Here is a 14,543-nt window from a genome sequence, read left to right as displayed (position 1 = left end):
CCCCCCTCACCCACCTTTCACCTACTTGTGCTTATTTTTCAGATCTCTGTAAATTCCAAAAATTCTGGAAGTTAAGTTTTAGTCTTAGCTGGAGGATACTGGAGTCAGTTGGATAATCCAATATGAAACCGTACACCTCACTAGTTTGCTAGGAGAGCCAAGGATGGTCACTTCCCCCATTTTATCGTCTACAACGAATATGGTGTCAGAGAATTAAATGAAGGTACAACGAACTTCAGTGGGTATAGTTCATCATCAACATTACAGGATCTTAAACTCAAGTCTGCTATTACTCAGTGTGACAAGCAAAGATCGATGTGCAACTTTAAAGGAAGACATTTTTCCTTTTTTCTAATATCTACAAAAACAGAATTCACACAGCTCAACGACCAGCTAGGGAGCGTACCCACGATTAAAGCTTGCTTCTACAGTTAAGGGAATTTCTAAGGAAACATTAAACATTAGATTAAAATACGTTTCTAGGGACGCCTGGGTAGCTCAGTTGGTTAGGCGACTGCCTTCGGCTCAGGTCATGGTCCTGGAGTCCCGGGATCGGCAGGGAGTCTGCTTCTCCCTCTGACCTTCCCAATTCTCATGCTCTCTCTCTCTCTCATTCTCTCTCTCTCTCAAATAAATAAAATCTTTAAAAAAAATACCTTTCTATTTGAAGCTCAGAAGAACTTAATAACATTCGTTTAATAAATGTTTCCTGAGTATTTGCTACATGACCGGTCCCACCCAGGATGGAGCGGGGGGTTGAGTGGGAAGACAAGGCTGGTCCCCGCCCCCATCTAAGAGAAAACATACATACACACAACATGGGGCCAGTGTGTGTAGACAGACACAGCCCAGAAAGAGGCAGACCTTCCCCTGGGGATCTGAGGAGGGGTCAAGGAGGACATGGTATTTCTTAAAAAACAAGTAGAATTTTGCTCTGCAAACGAGGACGGAGTGCGTGGCAGAGGAGAGGACAGTGCATTCCAGACAGGGAGCATTCGACATGTTAGGATCATGAGAAAAATACAAGGGGTTAAAGACACGTTTTTGCCACCATCACTTAATATTTATATAACGCACGTGTTGCAAGAACGCAAAGTTCAACAGGGACAAAGACCATCAGGCTCACTCTAAATATTTTCGACAGGGAGTAGATTAAGAACCTAACCATAGTGGCTACCCAGGACTCTACATTCATTCATTCATTCGTTCGTTCGTTCATTCACACAGTTGTTTATCCACTCCAATATTTATTAAGCATCTATCGTGACTATAAGCCAAGCCCCATTCTAGGTGCTCAGCATACAAGCCTGAACGAAACAGTTCTCACCTCTGTGGATGGTGTATTCTATTAGGTGAGCAGAGCAATAAGTCAAATGAAAAGCCAACAATATGGGCTGTTAGATGGGGAAAATCCTCCAAAAAGAATAAAGGGGGGGGGGCTGGAGAACACGCTGCATTGGGGGAAGGGTTATAATGTTAAGTAGGGAGATCAGGGAGGGTCTCCCTGGGGAGGTGACAACTGAGTACAGACCCCAGGGAGGTGCGGGAGGGAGCCCTGAGTGTGTGTGAGGGAAGAACAGTCTAGAGCGAGGGAACAGTCAGCACAGAGGCCCTTTGGCTGAGGGCACCTGGCATGTCCAAGGCGGCGAGAACAGCGAGAGGCCTTCGTGGTGGGCGAGGGTGGGCAGTGCGGAGAACAAGTCAGGGAGACGACAGGGTCCGTGCCATGCTGGCCTCCTTTGCTTTTCACTCGTAAGTGGGCTGGCAGGCCAAAGAAGCATTCCAGGCACAAACATTATTATGGGTTATCGCGTCCCCCTCAAAATCCATGTGTTTGAATCCTAATCCCAGTACCTCAGAATGGGCCTGCCTCTGGAGACCGTGTCTTTTTTTTTTTTTTTTAAATTTTTTTTTTTAAAGATTTTACTTATTCATGTATTTATTTGACAGAGAGGGACACAGTAAGAGAGGGAACACAAGCAGGGGGAGCGGGAGAGGGAGAAGCAGAGAGCAGAGAGCCTGATGCGGGACTCGATCCCAGGACCCTGGGATCATGACCTGAGCCCAAGGCAGCTGCTTAACAGGCTGAGCCACCCAGGCGCCCCTGACAGTGTCTTTAAAGGAGAGACTGAGCAAGATGAGGTTGTTGGGGGTGGGGGTGGGGGTGGGGTTCTAACTAAATGGTGCTCTTTTAAGGGCAGGAGATTAGGACACAGACACACACAGAGGGAAGACCACGAGAGGGCCCCGGGAGAAGCTGGCTGTCTGTGAGTCAAGGAGAGAGGCCTCAGAGGAAACCATTCCTGCTGACGCTCAGATCTTGGACTTCTGGCCTCCACAGGTGGGAGAACGTAAATTCCTGCTGTTCAGGCTGCCCAGTCCGTGGTACTGTGCTGTGGCGGTCCTAGCAGGCTGCGGCTGTCAAGACCTGATTTTTGTTGCGTGTTGTCTGTCTGACTGAAGGGCAGGAGTGGGGGCAGGAGACCAGGCAGCAGGGACAATGGGGTCAGGCCCCTGGGTGGGAAGTGGCTCATCACTGAGACATATTCTCCGTGTAGACCCAACAGGATTTGCCAACCCCTCAGACATGAAGTACAAGAGAAGGAAGGGTGCCAGGGTGACCGCAAGATTTCTGGCCTGAGGGACCGGAAGGACGAATTTCCCTTTTCCTTAACTAAGAGGGACTCCTTTAAAGTGTATTCCCTTAAGCATCTTCCCCAAATTCCTTCAGGGTCAACAGGGATACGGATCCCATCTTCATTTTACCAACAGGGAAGCCGGAGCACAGGGAACGGATGAACTAAGATGAGAAAGAAAATTAGTGGCTGATTAGGATTTTAAATCTGAATCCCAAGATTTATGTCAATTAGATCACGGAGCTTACAGCGGATCTTAGAAATTGCATGATACCTGAAATGAGAAAATGTCACTTTCAAAAAAGACATGAATCATCAGGGAAGGAAACAAACGAAGACCATGTCATATCAGGAAACAGATACAAACAAAATCTTCACTAAGACTGAATCAAACCTATTTGTAATGTGCCTTTCAGGGGCACGGAGGGTGCATTTTTATGTAATCTGGAGGAACATTCACCATGGTTTCTTGGACGTTTTCACTGCGTGCCATGCGATAAGATGATGGATTTGGACGGAAGAAGACACTTGTTCTTCGCAAACAACCCTAACGAGGCTGGTGGTGGGGTTATTACCCCTGGTTTATAGATGAGGCATTGAAGGCAAAAAGAAGTGGTGCCTGAGGCTGACATCTCAGCAGTTTGACTGTGGAACCCCGTGATGCGGGGGTCCCCTCCAGGTGGCTGTCCTGCCGGGGGCCGTCCCATGACTTTGGATACATACGGCACTCTTCAAGTTCGCTTCAACTTCATCGCTAGCTCCCTCCGCCTGCACCCCTTCCCCACATGTAGTGAGCCAACGCAGTACGTGACCATGTCAGTAACATGTAATGTGTTACGATGGAACATGTCACATCGTTGCATCGTGCAGGAAGCCCAGGTTAGAGCAGTGATTAAGAACTTGCTCCTGTCTACAGCATCATTATCAACAACAGCCGAGCTGTGGAGAGGGCCCAAATGTCCCCCGACTAATGAAGGGATAAAGAAGATGTGGTGTGTATCTACGGTGGACTCTTACTCGGCCAACAAAGAGAAGGCCACCTTGCCATTTGCAACACCATGGATGGAGCTAGAGGGCATTATGCTAGCTGAGTAAAGTCAGAGAAAGACAAATACCTTATGATCTCATTTACGTGTGAAGTTTAAGAAAGAAAACAGATGAACAAATGGGAAGGCAGGGAAGAAGAGAGGAAAACAAACCATAGGAGACTCTGAATGATGGAGAACAGAGGTTTGATGGAGGGAAGGTGGGTGGGGGATGGGCATGAAGGCGGACACTCGTTGCGATGAGCATGGAGTGTTGTACCTAAGGTATGAGTCACTGAATTCTACTCCAGAAACTAATATCGCCCAGTACGTTAACTAAGTAAAACTTAAAAAAAAAGAAGAACTTGTTCACACAAATCAGAACAGATTGAGTGTCCTTGGGAGAACGTGAGCAAGATGGTAAAGGGTCTACAGACCATCTCGGTAAATGGTTATTATAATGAACTTGGGATTATTTGGCGTGGAAGAGAGAAGCCCTTAATAAAGCCACTGGTAGAGACCTTCGACAATTTGGAAACTTTTCACAGGAAAGGAAGACTAGAAATAGAATGGAAGGGGTCTGAGTTAGGAGAAGTAAAACTTGTAACTTACTATAAGAAACCCGGTGATGATCATACCTTCCTGACAAGGGGGTGGTCTCTCTGGGGATTTGGCGGGGGGGGGGGGGGCTCCTGCTCATGCAGGGAGAGGAAGGCAAATGGTGAGGAAGGCTGCGACAGGCAGCGGGCTGCTTGCCTGGATACTGTCTATGGCCCCTTCCATAACAGGCCTATTCAGATTTATGGCTCAAAGCCCGGCATTAATGCTCCTTAATTCTTCATTTGGTTTTCACGGGACTTAACAGTGTTTCATCAGGGGCCGACCGCAGGAATGCACCAAGGCCAGCAGGTGACATTCCATTAGACCTCGGGAGCTTCGTGGCTGGCTCACCTAAGTGCTCAGGAATGTTTCTTCCCACTTGCTGTGTTTTTTGGGGGGTCACTGGAAATTGCCAGAAGAGAGAAAGGATTCCTTCTTTCCGTGTTAAACTTGGTGAGACCAAAGATGAAATCATGTTGACAGGCAACAGGGAGCATTTGGAGGCAGCTAAAAGGAGGGTAGCGTCACCAAATACAGTGGCAGAGCCTGCGCTGGTGAGAGGTGGCCTGTGAACCCCGTTGCTTCAGATCTGTCCAGGACTTCTGGAAGTCCTGGGGATGCTCAGAAAAAAATCTCTCCATCTTTATTTGTTCGGGAAGAAGAGACCTCTCTCTCTCTGGAGGGTGATCTTGTTCGAATGATGTCCATGTTGTCCTGGCTAGTCTATCAGAACAACCCTGTCCTTGACCTAAGGTGGGAGGGGAGGGAGACAGGAGGGAGTGAGAGCCCGAGGGTGGCAAGAAGCATGGGGGGTGGCCTTGGCCCAGCTGCCAACAGCAGGCTCGTCCCCCTCCTGGCCCTTCTTTCCATAATCTCATCTGTTCTCTTTGATTCATTTCAGTAAAGAACCCGACCTGGTTTAGGTCCAACAAACCTACCCACTGGTCGACACGCGGCTGAAATATTCTACAAATACACACAGAAATTCCTAAACTGAAGAACTGTGTGTCCCCTGTCAGTTAGGACTTCTCACTGAACATTTTAAAATGGCTTATTTTAGTAGAAACACATTTAGCAACTACCACCCGCTCCCTCGAGGATCTTTTTCAATTGATTAAAGCTCCTGGGAGATACAAAGACTTACTAGGCATACAGTGGGTGTAGAGAATGGGAATCAGGCTGACTGTGAGCTGTCTTCAGAAGGAAGCCCCAGGCTTGAGGACATGACCCCTTGACTTACTACCTAGGACGGTGCTTTTCAAAGCATCTTTGAGGGAGAACCTGTTTTGTTGGCTGCCTGGTCAGTGCATTCATCTCTTTTAATTTTCAATCTATCACAAACTGATGCTTTTGTAAAATATAATAAAAAACCTAAAAAACAAAACCCTTTTTATTATCAGATTCGACAGACATAAAATCATTCTGTCAAATCGCTATAAAAGCATCTAAAAACTTGGCCTCCGTTTCTGTACCGATAGGGTTACAGGTGGGCAACGAGCAGTCTGCAGAGCCCTCTCACGAAGCTGGCATCGGGGACCTGGCTTTGCCTTCCTTAGCTTCTCTACTTACTCGGTCTCCCTAGGTCACGTGAAGATTAAGATGATAATAAAGATATATCAAAGACTAAAAAGTGCCATCCACATTTAAAATGACGACTTTCTTTATCAGCAGTAACAGTAGTTAAGAAGGATGCCAAGGGGCCAAAGAAAGCTTTTCCAGCGAGGGAGGATATTAACGCGCAATCAAGTCAGATCCTAGCAACAGCTACTTCCCTTGGAATCACTTAGAGCCCAAACACAGAGTACTTGGCGGAAAGTCGGGAAACGATCACAGAAAGCTCCTGACCGTGTCCATCCTGCCTCTGGCTCTTCGCCTGGTGACCAGACTGCAACTTTCCCATTGGCAGGACCCGGCTAACAGCTGTCATTACTCCGGGACAGGCACTCGGGGTCCCAAGCTCAGACACATCTTGCACGGTGGGTGGATTGCACCACTTCTTGTTATGCTAGGGAATTAGGGCAAGCAACATGCCTTGGAATCACGTTGGGAAATCCGGGAGGAGTGGGGTGGTATTTGAACACACACAGAGGCATGAACGATTCAGACTGAGTCCTTCGGGTCCTCTTTCCAGATCTCCCAGCAGGACTACTGGAGGGGATTCTGGTTGAAGAGGGGACTGGGTCAGGTGTGGCTAAACGCTAAAGGCTCGGTAATCAGGCTCCAGCCCTCCGCGTCCTTCATCAGCAAGAACAAGGGCATGCCTTCCACTTCTCCCGTCCCACTGCTTTCCCACCACCCTCCTGCCAACTCTCATTTTTTCTTATTTACATTCAAATTGCCTTTTTCTTTTCCTTGAGAGAGACAGGACAGGCGTGAGCATGGGGAGGGGAAGAGGGAGGGAGAGAACTCAAGCTGACTCCTGCTGAGTGCAGAGCCCTATCTGGGGCTCCAGCTCACGACCCTGAGAGCGTGACCTGAGACGAGATCAAGAGTTGGACACTTAACCCAATGAACCACCCAGGAGCCCCTGTCTTTTTGTATCCTAAAAACAATACACACAAAGTAAAAAGGCAGTATGGAAAGAGATGAATGTAAAAGTAAAAGAATTTCTCTCCCATATCCCCACCTGGGGGGGAACCACTATTAATGATTACATGTATATGCTTTCAAAAAATGTTAAGACTTATAAAAGCGTGTGTGTTATCTATATAACACACATATGTTATTCTTTATATAAACTTATGTATTTAGATATACTTACGTGTAAATACATATATTAATATATTTATACCAAGTACTTAATTATATCAAATATTTATAATTAAAATCTATATTAAATATATTAATATATTCACACATATTAGTACATTTATACATATTATGCTATTTATATAGTACATGCGTGTATACATATGTGTTACTTTTTCTTTTTGATAAATGTGATTGTTCTATAGTTTGGCAATAGGCAACACTATTTTTTTTTTCTTTCACACTTTCCTTGACATTCAGTGTTTGGTCTGATTTTACTTTCAAACTTATCCCCTATCGAGGATGAGCCCTTACCCTGCCTGGTCTTTACATTCCTGAGTCAGGGTCAGATCCCCAAACCACGCCCCCCCCCACCCCCCAGCCAAGACCCCTCCCCTCCCCGACCAATTACCTTTCCAGCCTCTGCATGGTCATGGCCAGCGTTTTGTTCAGCTCCTCGATCATCCTGCAGCCGGAGGGGTGCATGGGGAGGGAGCCGGTGGTGGAGGGGAGGTGCGGGCCGAGACTGCCGTACTGCAGCTGGTGTTGGATCTGGGATGGCAGGACCGTGTGGTGGTGCTGGGCCCCACTCTGCTGGCCGCTCTTCTGGGCAGCATAGGACGCCAGGGAGAGGTCTGGCCCCCCGACAGGCATGCAGATCATGACTTTCTTTGGAGGTAGCGGCGGTGACAGTTTCACTGGCAGACAAGGCAATTTCACAGGGGCGCCAGGATCTGCAGCAAAGGGAGGGCGAGAGGCAGCCATGAGTTTGGGGGCACGGGCAGAAGCCTGGACCACTGCATGGGCGCCCACCCTGGGACTGTGGCCATGGACATGGGCCCGGAGACGAAAGGCACCGGCTGAAGACACCAGTGGGGTAGGTGCTACTCAATGAGCACACAGTGACTCTTATCTCCTGCTGAAAGTGGGCCTTGGGGACCCAGGCAGGCGTTAGCGATGTCTGTCACATAGCTGTCAGGCTAAGTAAGGCTCACCGGCAGCAGGAAGGGGGAACGAACATAGCACATCCTTCTGTTCATGGAAGCCCATGGAACTTCAAAGAGACCTGCTCTAGGGTACACCATGATGTCTACAGCTTCGTCACTGTCCTGTGAAAATATCACCTCTGCTGGCACACTCTAACGGGCACGGGACTAGAAGCCAGTCCTACTTCAGATCCATGAAGTTCACGCTGAACTTCCACAAGTGATGTCCCTGCTGCTAGCCTTAATGCCCTCCCTGTCACCTGGGCATGATGCTTTACGAGGGCTCGCAGTCACACAGCGGGCTCAGATGCCCCACGTGGAGGCAAGGCTTCTGCGGTCTGTGGGCTGTGTCGCTCCTCTCTCCCTGTCCACACAGGACCTCCACGAGCTCTGAGCTCAGTGGCGGGACTGGTTGGCCCACGCACGTGGCAGCCACAGTTGCGTTGTTCAAACTGTAGGGAGGCTCCAACAAGTACTCCTAGGCCCTGGTGGGATCTACACATGCCCAGCACCCCTAAGTCTCAGGACAGTGGCTCCGAAGCTTCCCAGAGATGCTCCAAACTCAGGGGAGCTGCAGGACAGACCAGTCCTCGGGCCATCTTTGGGACAACCGTGCAAATTCCTGGAAATGATCTAGCCCCGGTGAGGGGCAGGGTTGAGTCCTGTGGGCTGCAGGCTGGCCTGGGAGAAGCTCGGCCAGGAGGGGCTCGGCAGGGGTGGGCAAGGCTGGACGGCCGTGTCAGAGCGCTCTCCCCTTCACACCTGCTGTCCACATGGGGAAGACCGCAGGGTTCTGTGTCCTGCTCCTTGAGGACTTAGACTTTTCTCCATCTGCCTGTCTACTTCGAGTGTGGTCTTCTCCAGTTTCATTCCCCTCAGTTCTACCAAAGTGACGTCCCGAGGGCACCAATCTGCTGTCCCACCTTCGTTTAAACCCCACTGATGGCCTAGAAATAAATCCCAACTTCCTAATGCACCATCCAAGGTCCGAGCGCTGGTTAGCTCTCTAGGGCCACACTTTACCTCCTGAACTCTGCTCCGGTTCCCTTTGAGAAACGGCCTCTCCTAGCCTATCTGAAAAGCCTTAGATCAGAGTCTCCTACGACACTCACTGCTTTTCTCCTGTGCATTTTCCTTATTTGCTGCCCCCCAAATTCAGTCTCCACCCTCCCCTAAATCCCACGGGGTGGCCGTTGTCCCTCACACTCTCCACATGGGCTGTCGTGGTCTTCCCTGGTCTCCTCAAGGCTCCCCTCCCTCAGCAGAACGCTGCTCCTGCCTCAGAGAGAAACTGGAGAGGTGCACGGGCGAGGCCTCTCCTTCCCTCCAGAACTTCCGTGTTCCCCAAACTACCTGACGTTCCCACACCCCAGGGCCTCTGCCGCCTTCCCTCCTCCATTTGGAGTATTTCTCTGTTTTGTCTTCTGGGCCCATTCCTCCTCTCCCTTCAAGATGCAACTCAAAAATTACCTCCCCCGAGAAGCCCTCCTGGGTTCTCACATTGCTCCTTCCATTCCACACCCAGTGGGCCTCCCATGGGTGTGAGGTGGGTTGGTGCCCACAGCAGCGGGGGCAAACAGTGATGGCAGACAGCATTCTAGCCACCCCTAACCCCATGCCAGACGCTAAATGCTTTTCACTTTGATCCTCACAGCGACCCTGGCACGTAGACAAATTATCAACTCGCTTTTGCGGATGATGCCCCTGGGCTCTGAGGACACCGAATGGCACCTCCTGGTTGCACAGCTGTCTGCCCTCTGCTGGAGAACCAGGACCTCAAATAACATGTCACTCTCTTCTTAGCGTCCTGTACGGTGCCCAGCTCCCACAGCGAGGGGCTCACATGTTTAGAGAACGAGCTGACGTTCCGATGCTCTGCGGTGGGATGAATTCACACCTTCCCCCAGAAATAGATGCTCTCCTACCTCTCTAAGGGACATGAGCATAAGATGAAAAACAACTTTAGGACTATGCAGCTGGGGATGTGTGGGCACTGAGCTGTGGACCCTACAGCTAACATACAGGGAAGCCCAATCATTCCAGGGGGCCTGGTCGGCTTGCTCCCAATGCCAGAACGCCAACCAGTCTCAACCACAGGGCTCCCCAACGTCCCTCCACAATCATCCTGTTTGTCACCATCCCCCATGCACAGGACACAAGGTAACCTAACCACGTTTAGGTGCATCACCAATGATGCTCTCTCGAAAGTGACCAAGAGGCAAAATCCGCCCCCTGTGTCCACTTCCTGCTACTGAAGGGTCCGCTCCCTTGGCCCTTGGAAGGCTTTGCACAACCCTAGCAAATGTAACGTGTCTGGACGTGTTCAGGGTTTCTATCCAAGAACCTTTACCCGTTATTCCTTCCTTTGTGTTCTAGCTGTCTATCTAAGGCAGGTAGGCGCTCACTCGCTTGGGTAAGAGGAAGCAGAGCCAAGAGGGCAGCATGGAACTGTTTCCCTTGGAAGGAACAGTGAGGACCTTGGGTTCTACCATCTTGCTAAGCTATACCTTCCCGCACACACTCAACCACCATGCTTCCTGCCGCCACTTCTGCAGCAAAGTGTACTTGGTTTCTTTGCTAGGAAAATGGCCAAGGGGACACCAGAAATTCTACTGAAACAGGCAAGGAGGTAATGACCAAATTAATGGACATGGTTACTTTCATTGCTTGAGAAAAGAGATACTGGGGTCCTAGAGGACCCCTTTCTCTTTTTCTGCCTGTGTTTCTTTTCTGGTTGTTTCACTATACATGGTCATCAATTAAATAGGAGTAGGAAATGAAGATGAATTACTTCAAATAGTTTTTTAGCTCAGTAAATTTGGTAAAAAGGAAGGAAATTGGGGAAAAGGTTAAGATGTGGAATTATTGGCTTTCCGTGAATTAGCTCTGTAACCCCCGCCTTTCTCCAACATGGTAGACAAAGGAGGGGAGTCTAGGTAGCCCAGATCTTTAATAACGCTCAGTGTCTATTTTTATATTTTTATGATATCTTAATACCAAGTCATTGCTCATAACAGATCTGGAGCCCTCTCTACCCCATCTGCCATTCTGAGTTTGTCACTTTATCTTTGTCCTTTGCAAACTTCTGTGTTCTCTGCCCCCTTGAGCGCTGTACCAGTCTGGGACCTCATCTCCTCTTGTAGGGTGGGTAACAGGGTCTACCCTTCTAATCCATCTGCACCCTGCACCAGACATCTTCCTCCAGCACACGTCACGCTGGAGGTCCCCCAAGCACTCCCTGCCCAGCAGGTCTGCAGGGCGTCTAGCCCCGCCCAGCGCCGGCAGGTGCCTTCGTCCTGCATCTCCCTGGCCACTCTGGGCAGGCCAGCTTCCCCACTGGGTTTCCCAGTAACCATGCTCCTTTCTCAGGGCCTTTGTCACACCGCCTCCCTTCAACACCCTCCCTGCCCGATAATCAGAATTGCATTCACCCTTCAAAGTATAACTAAAGACCGGACTCCCCCTTGCAGCCTTTCTTGCTCCTGGTCAAGGCCAATTGCATTTGGATGGCCCCTCCTACGCCTGCTTCTGCCCTCCCCGCAGAGTGCCGAGAGTAGAGCACAACAAAGCCCAGACTCCTGCAGGCTGCTGGTTCTCAACCCCAGGGTGTGTTAGCCTCAGACTGATGCAGACAGCCCCCTCTCCAGGGATTCTATGCAGGATGGTGGGCGGATGCCAGCTTTGTGTCCTTTTTTTTTTTTTTTTTTGTAAGATTTTATTTATTCATTTGACAGAGAGAGAGAGAGAGAGAGATACAGCAAGAGAGGGAACATAAGCTAGGGGAGAGGGAGAAGCAGGCTTCCTGGCTGAGTAGGGAGCGTGACTCGGGGCTTGATCCCAGGATCCTGGGACCATGACCTGAGCTAAAGGCAGAAGCTTAGTGACTGAGCCACCCAGGTGCCACACATTTGTTTCCTTTAAAAGTCATGTTTGAAAACCACTCAACCTCTCACTCTTGTCCTTTTCTCTGAAAACAAAACAGAAAAGAGCGCTAATTCCTTTTTCTTTTTTTTAAGTAGATGCCGCATTTAGCACAGAGCCCAATGATGTGGAACTTGAACTCATGACCCTGAGATTAAGACCCATGCCGAAATCAGGAGTTAGATGCTCACCTGACTGAGCCAGCCAGGTGTCCCAAGAGCACTGATTTTTTTTTTTAAAGAAAGATTTATTTATTTATTTATTTGATAGAGAAAGAGAGAGAGATCACAAGTAGGCGGGTGGGGGGGGGCAGGCTCCCTGCTGAGCAGAGAGCCCGATGCGGGACTCAATCCCAGGACCCTGGGATCATGACCTGAGCCGAAGGCAGAGGCTTAACCCACTGAGCCACCCAGGTGCCCCCCAAAGCACTAATTCTTCTTCTTCTTTTTTTTTTTTTTTAAAGATTTTATTTATTTATTTGTCAGAGAGAGAGAGAGAGCTAGGAGCGAGAGAGCGAGCACAGGCAGACGGAGTGGCAGGCAGAGGCAGAGGGAGAAGCAGGCTCCCTGCTGAGCAAGGAGCCCGATGTGGGACTCGATCCCAGGACGCTGGGATCATGACCTGAGCCGAAGGCAGCCGATTAACCAACTGAGCCACCCAGGCGCCCCCAAAGCACTAATTCTTAAGAGAGTTCTTGGACAACGTGCAACAGCACCCCCGATGCTTGTTAGAAGTTTGTATTCCTGGCCTTCACCTCTGACCTACTAAAGGAGAGTCTTGGGGCCAGGTATTTGGATTTTATATGCTTCCCAGGTGCTCACCATACTCAGGGGTAAGAGAAAAGAATCGGGGACAATCACAGATCTGGGGGTGCCAACCTGCTTGGAGTACAATGCTGCCCAAGTTGGAGATACGATACCTCCGTTCCGCCCAGCCCCTGAGCCCACGTCCGCCCTAAGTGGTCAGCCGTATGGTCTCCAAGTTCTATTTCTATGCCCTCCACATATAAAAACTAAAACACTAATTTTAGGAAACCAACTTACAGAGCTACACCATGTAAGATCTATTCCCCTAATGACTACCTTTGCCTAAATCTAACATCTGCAATTAAGGGACTTGTCTTAAAACCAATTTGTCTAATGGCATTTCCAATTTAATTTTATATTTATAAAAATCACTTATGGATGCGCACTTTGTGCATGAAAAGATGTCTTCTATCCTTGTGGGTGATTTTTTTTCTGTTTTATTTGCCTTAGAATACTTTAAGGACATTTCAGACAAGTTTGCCTAAAGAGCCTTTTTTCACAATTTTGTCTCAAGCAATAAATACTTAATCAGATGTTTAGCTTTTCCTGCAGACTTGATTCGGTGCATTAGAGCCCTCTTGTTTCCTTCTTGCTGATTTTCCTATGTCCTATGTGTGCTGTATGCATGTATTAAGCAAACAAGGAAACATACACCCAATAGTCATTTCCACTTAACGAGGCACGGACATTTTTGTAACAAGGAGGATAGACTGGGATGAATGGATTGGGAATGGACGGCAGGTCCCAGCCGTTTCTCTCCAAGACGCCAAGTTCTCACAGCAGTGATCTCAACCAACCTCACCGGGGAGATCCGGGAGAGGCAAAGTCCTGAGCCTCTGTCTGAGAAATGTAGATTCAGGAGGCTTACAACAGGGTCCGGGGGCCTGCTTCGTAGAGAAGCTCCCAGATCACTGTGACCTCCGTGGAGACCACGCTGAGAAAGCGCCCCACGTCATTACCAGGTTAAGTGGCACAAGATCATTACCAGAGTCTGTCATGCTAAACGCAGAAGAGGAACCCTGAAATCACACACTCATGCAGCTCCGTTAGCAACAGCAACTGCCTGATCTCTTTGATGTTCTGTTTTCCAATCTGTGAAATGGGGATGAATGTATATGTCACAGGCTTAACGCACAAACCACGTAAGATGAAGCGCACACACTGTGTGGCGCTGTGCCTGGATGTCAGTTAGTTAACGGCAGCTGTATCTCTGGTTGCTGTCATTGTCATCATCATGGGATTGACTTCCTTAGGAAGCCCATCCATCTTCCCCAAGGTGAAGGGGCCACCACTGGGCTCTCGCCAGCCCTGTACTTCCCTTTGTCAACACCATCTCACATACAGTCAATCTAATCCATTTCATTTCTCTTGACTTCTTCCTGATTTTTATCCGCCGTAGGCATAAGTGATCCCTTAACTTTACGACACTGGGTGTGGCTGTTCCCCTCCTGTTGGCTAACAAGGAGCTGGGCCCGGTGCATAGTATGTGTTCAGTAAACAGCTGCTGATTTCTTTCTCATCAGAGAAAGACTTAACAACCACTTTCTCCTCCCCTAAGGCTCTGCTAATCCAAGTGTGGTCCGAAGGCCGGCCACCACAGAGCCTTTTGGGAGCGTGTCAGAAATGCAGAGTCTTAGGGCCCAGCCCAGGCCTTCTGAATCAGAATGTGCCTCTTGACCAAGACCCCAGGGAGCCCTGTACCATCGACTCTGAGAAACTATCCTCCCAGGGCCACTCCTTGATGTTAAAAAGGACCTCAACAAATGGAGCCTTCACGGATCCGAAAAATTAATATATTCTCAGCCTCTGCCGCAGGCTGTC

At 49.2% G+C, this 14,543-nt stretch overlaps 1 protein-coding gene across 5 annotated transcripts in view; it reads right to left on the bottom strand.

Moving 5' to 3' along the window:
* The window catches only part of PHACTR1 (phosphatase and actin regulator 1), a 305,573-nt gene that overhangs the window by 58,651 nt on the left and 232,379 nt on the right, over positions 1–14,543 (bottom strand). For all 5 annotated transcript variants that reach the window (XM_080807028.1, XM_080807025.1, XM_080807027.1 and 2 more), the window contains one exon: positions 7,422–7,743. In XM_080807028.1, the coding sequence (XP_080663154.1) occupies positions 7,422–7,743 (322 nt within the window). The remainder of the gene's footprint in view (positions 1–7,421; positions 7,744–14,543) is intronic.

Source organism: Martes martes (genome assembly GCF_963455335.1).
Source record: "Martes martes genome assembly, chromosome: 6".
Lineage (NCBI taxonomy): Eukaryota > Metazoa > Chordata > Mammalia > Carnivora > Mustelidae > Martes > Martes martes.
The sequence above is the reverse complement of the archived record's forward strand: the minus strand, read 5'-3'. Positions and strand labels throughout refer to the sequence as shown.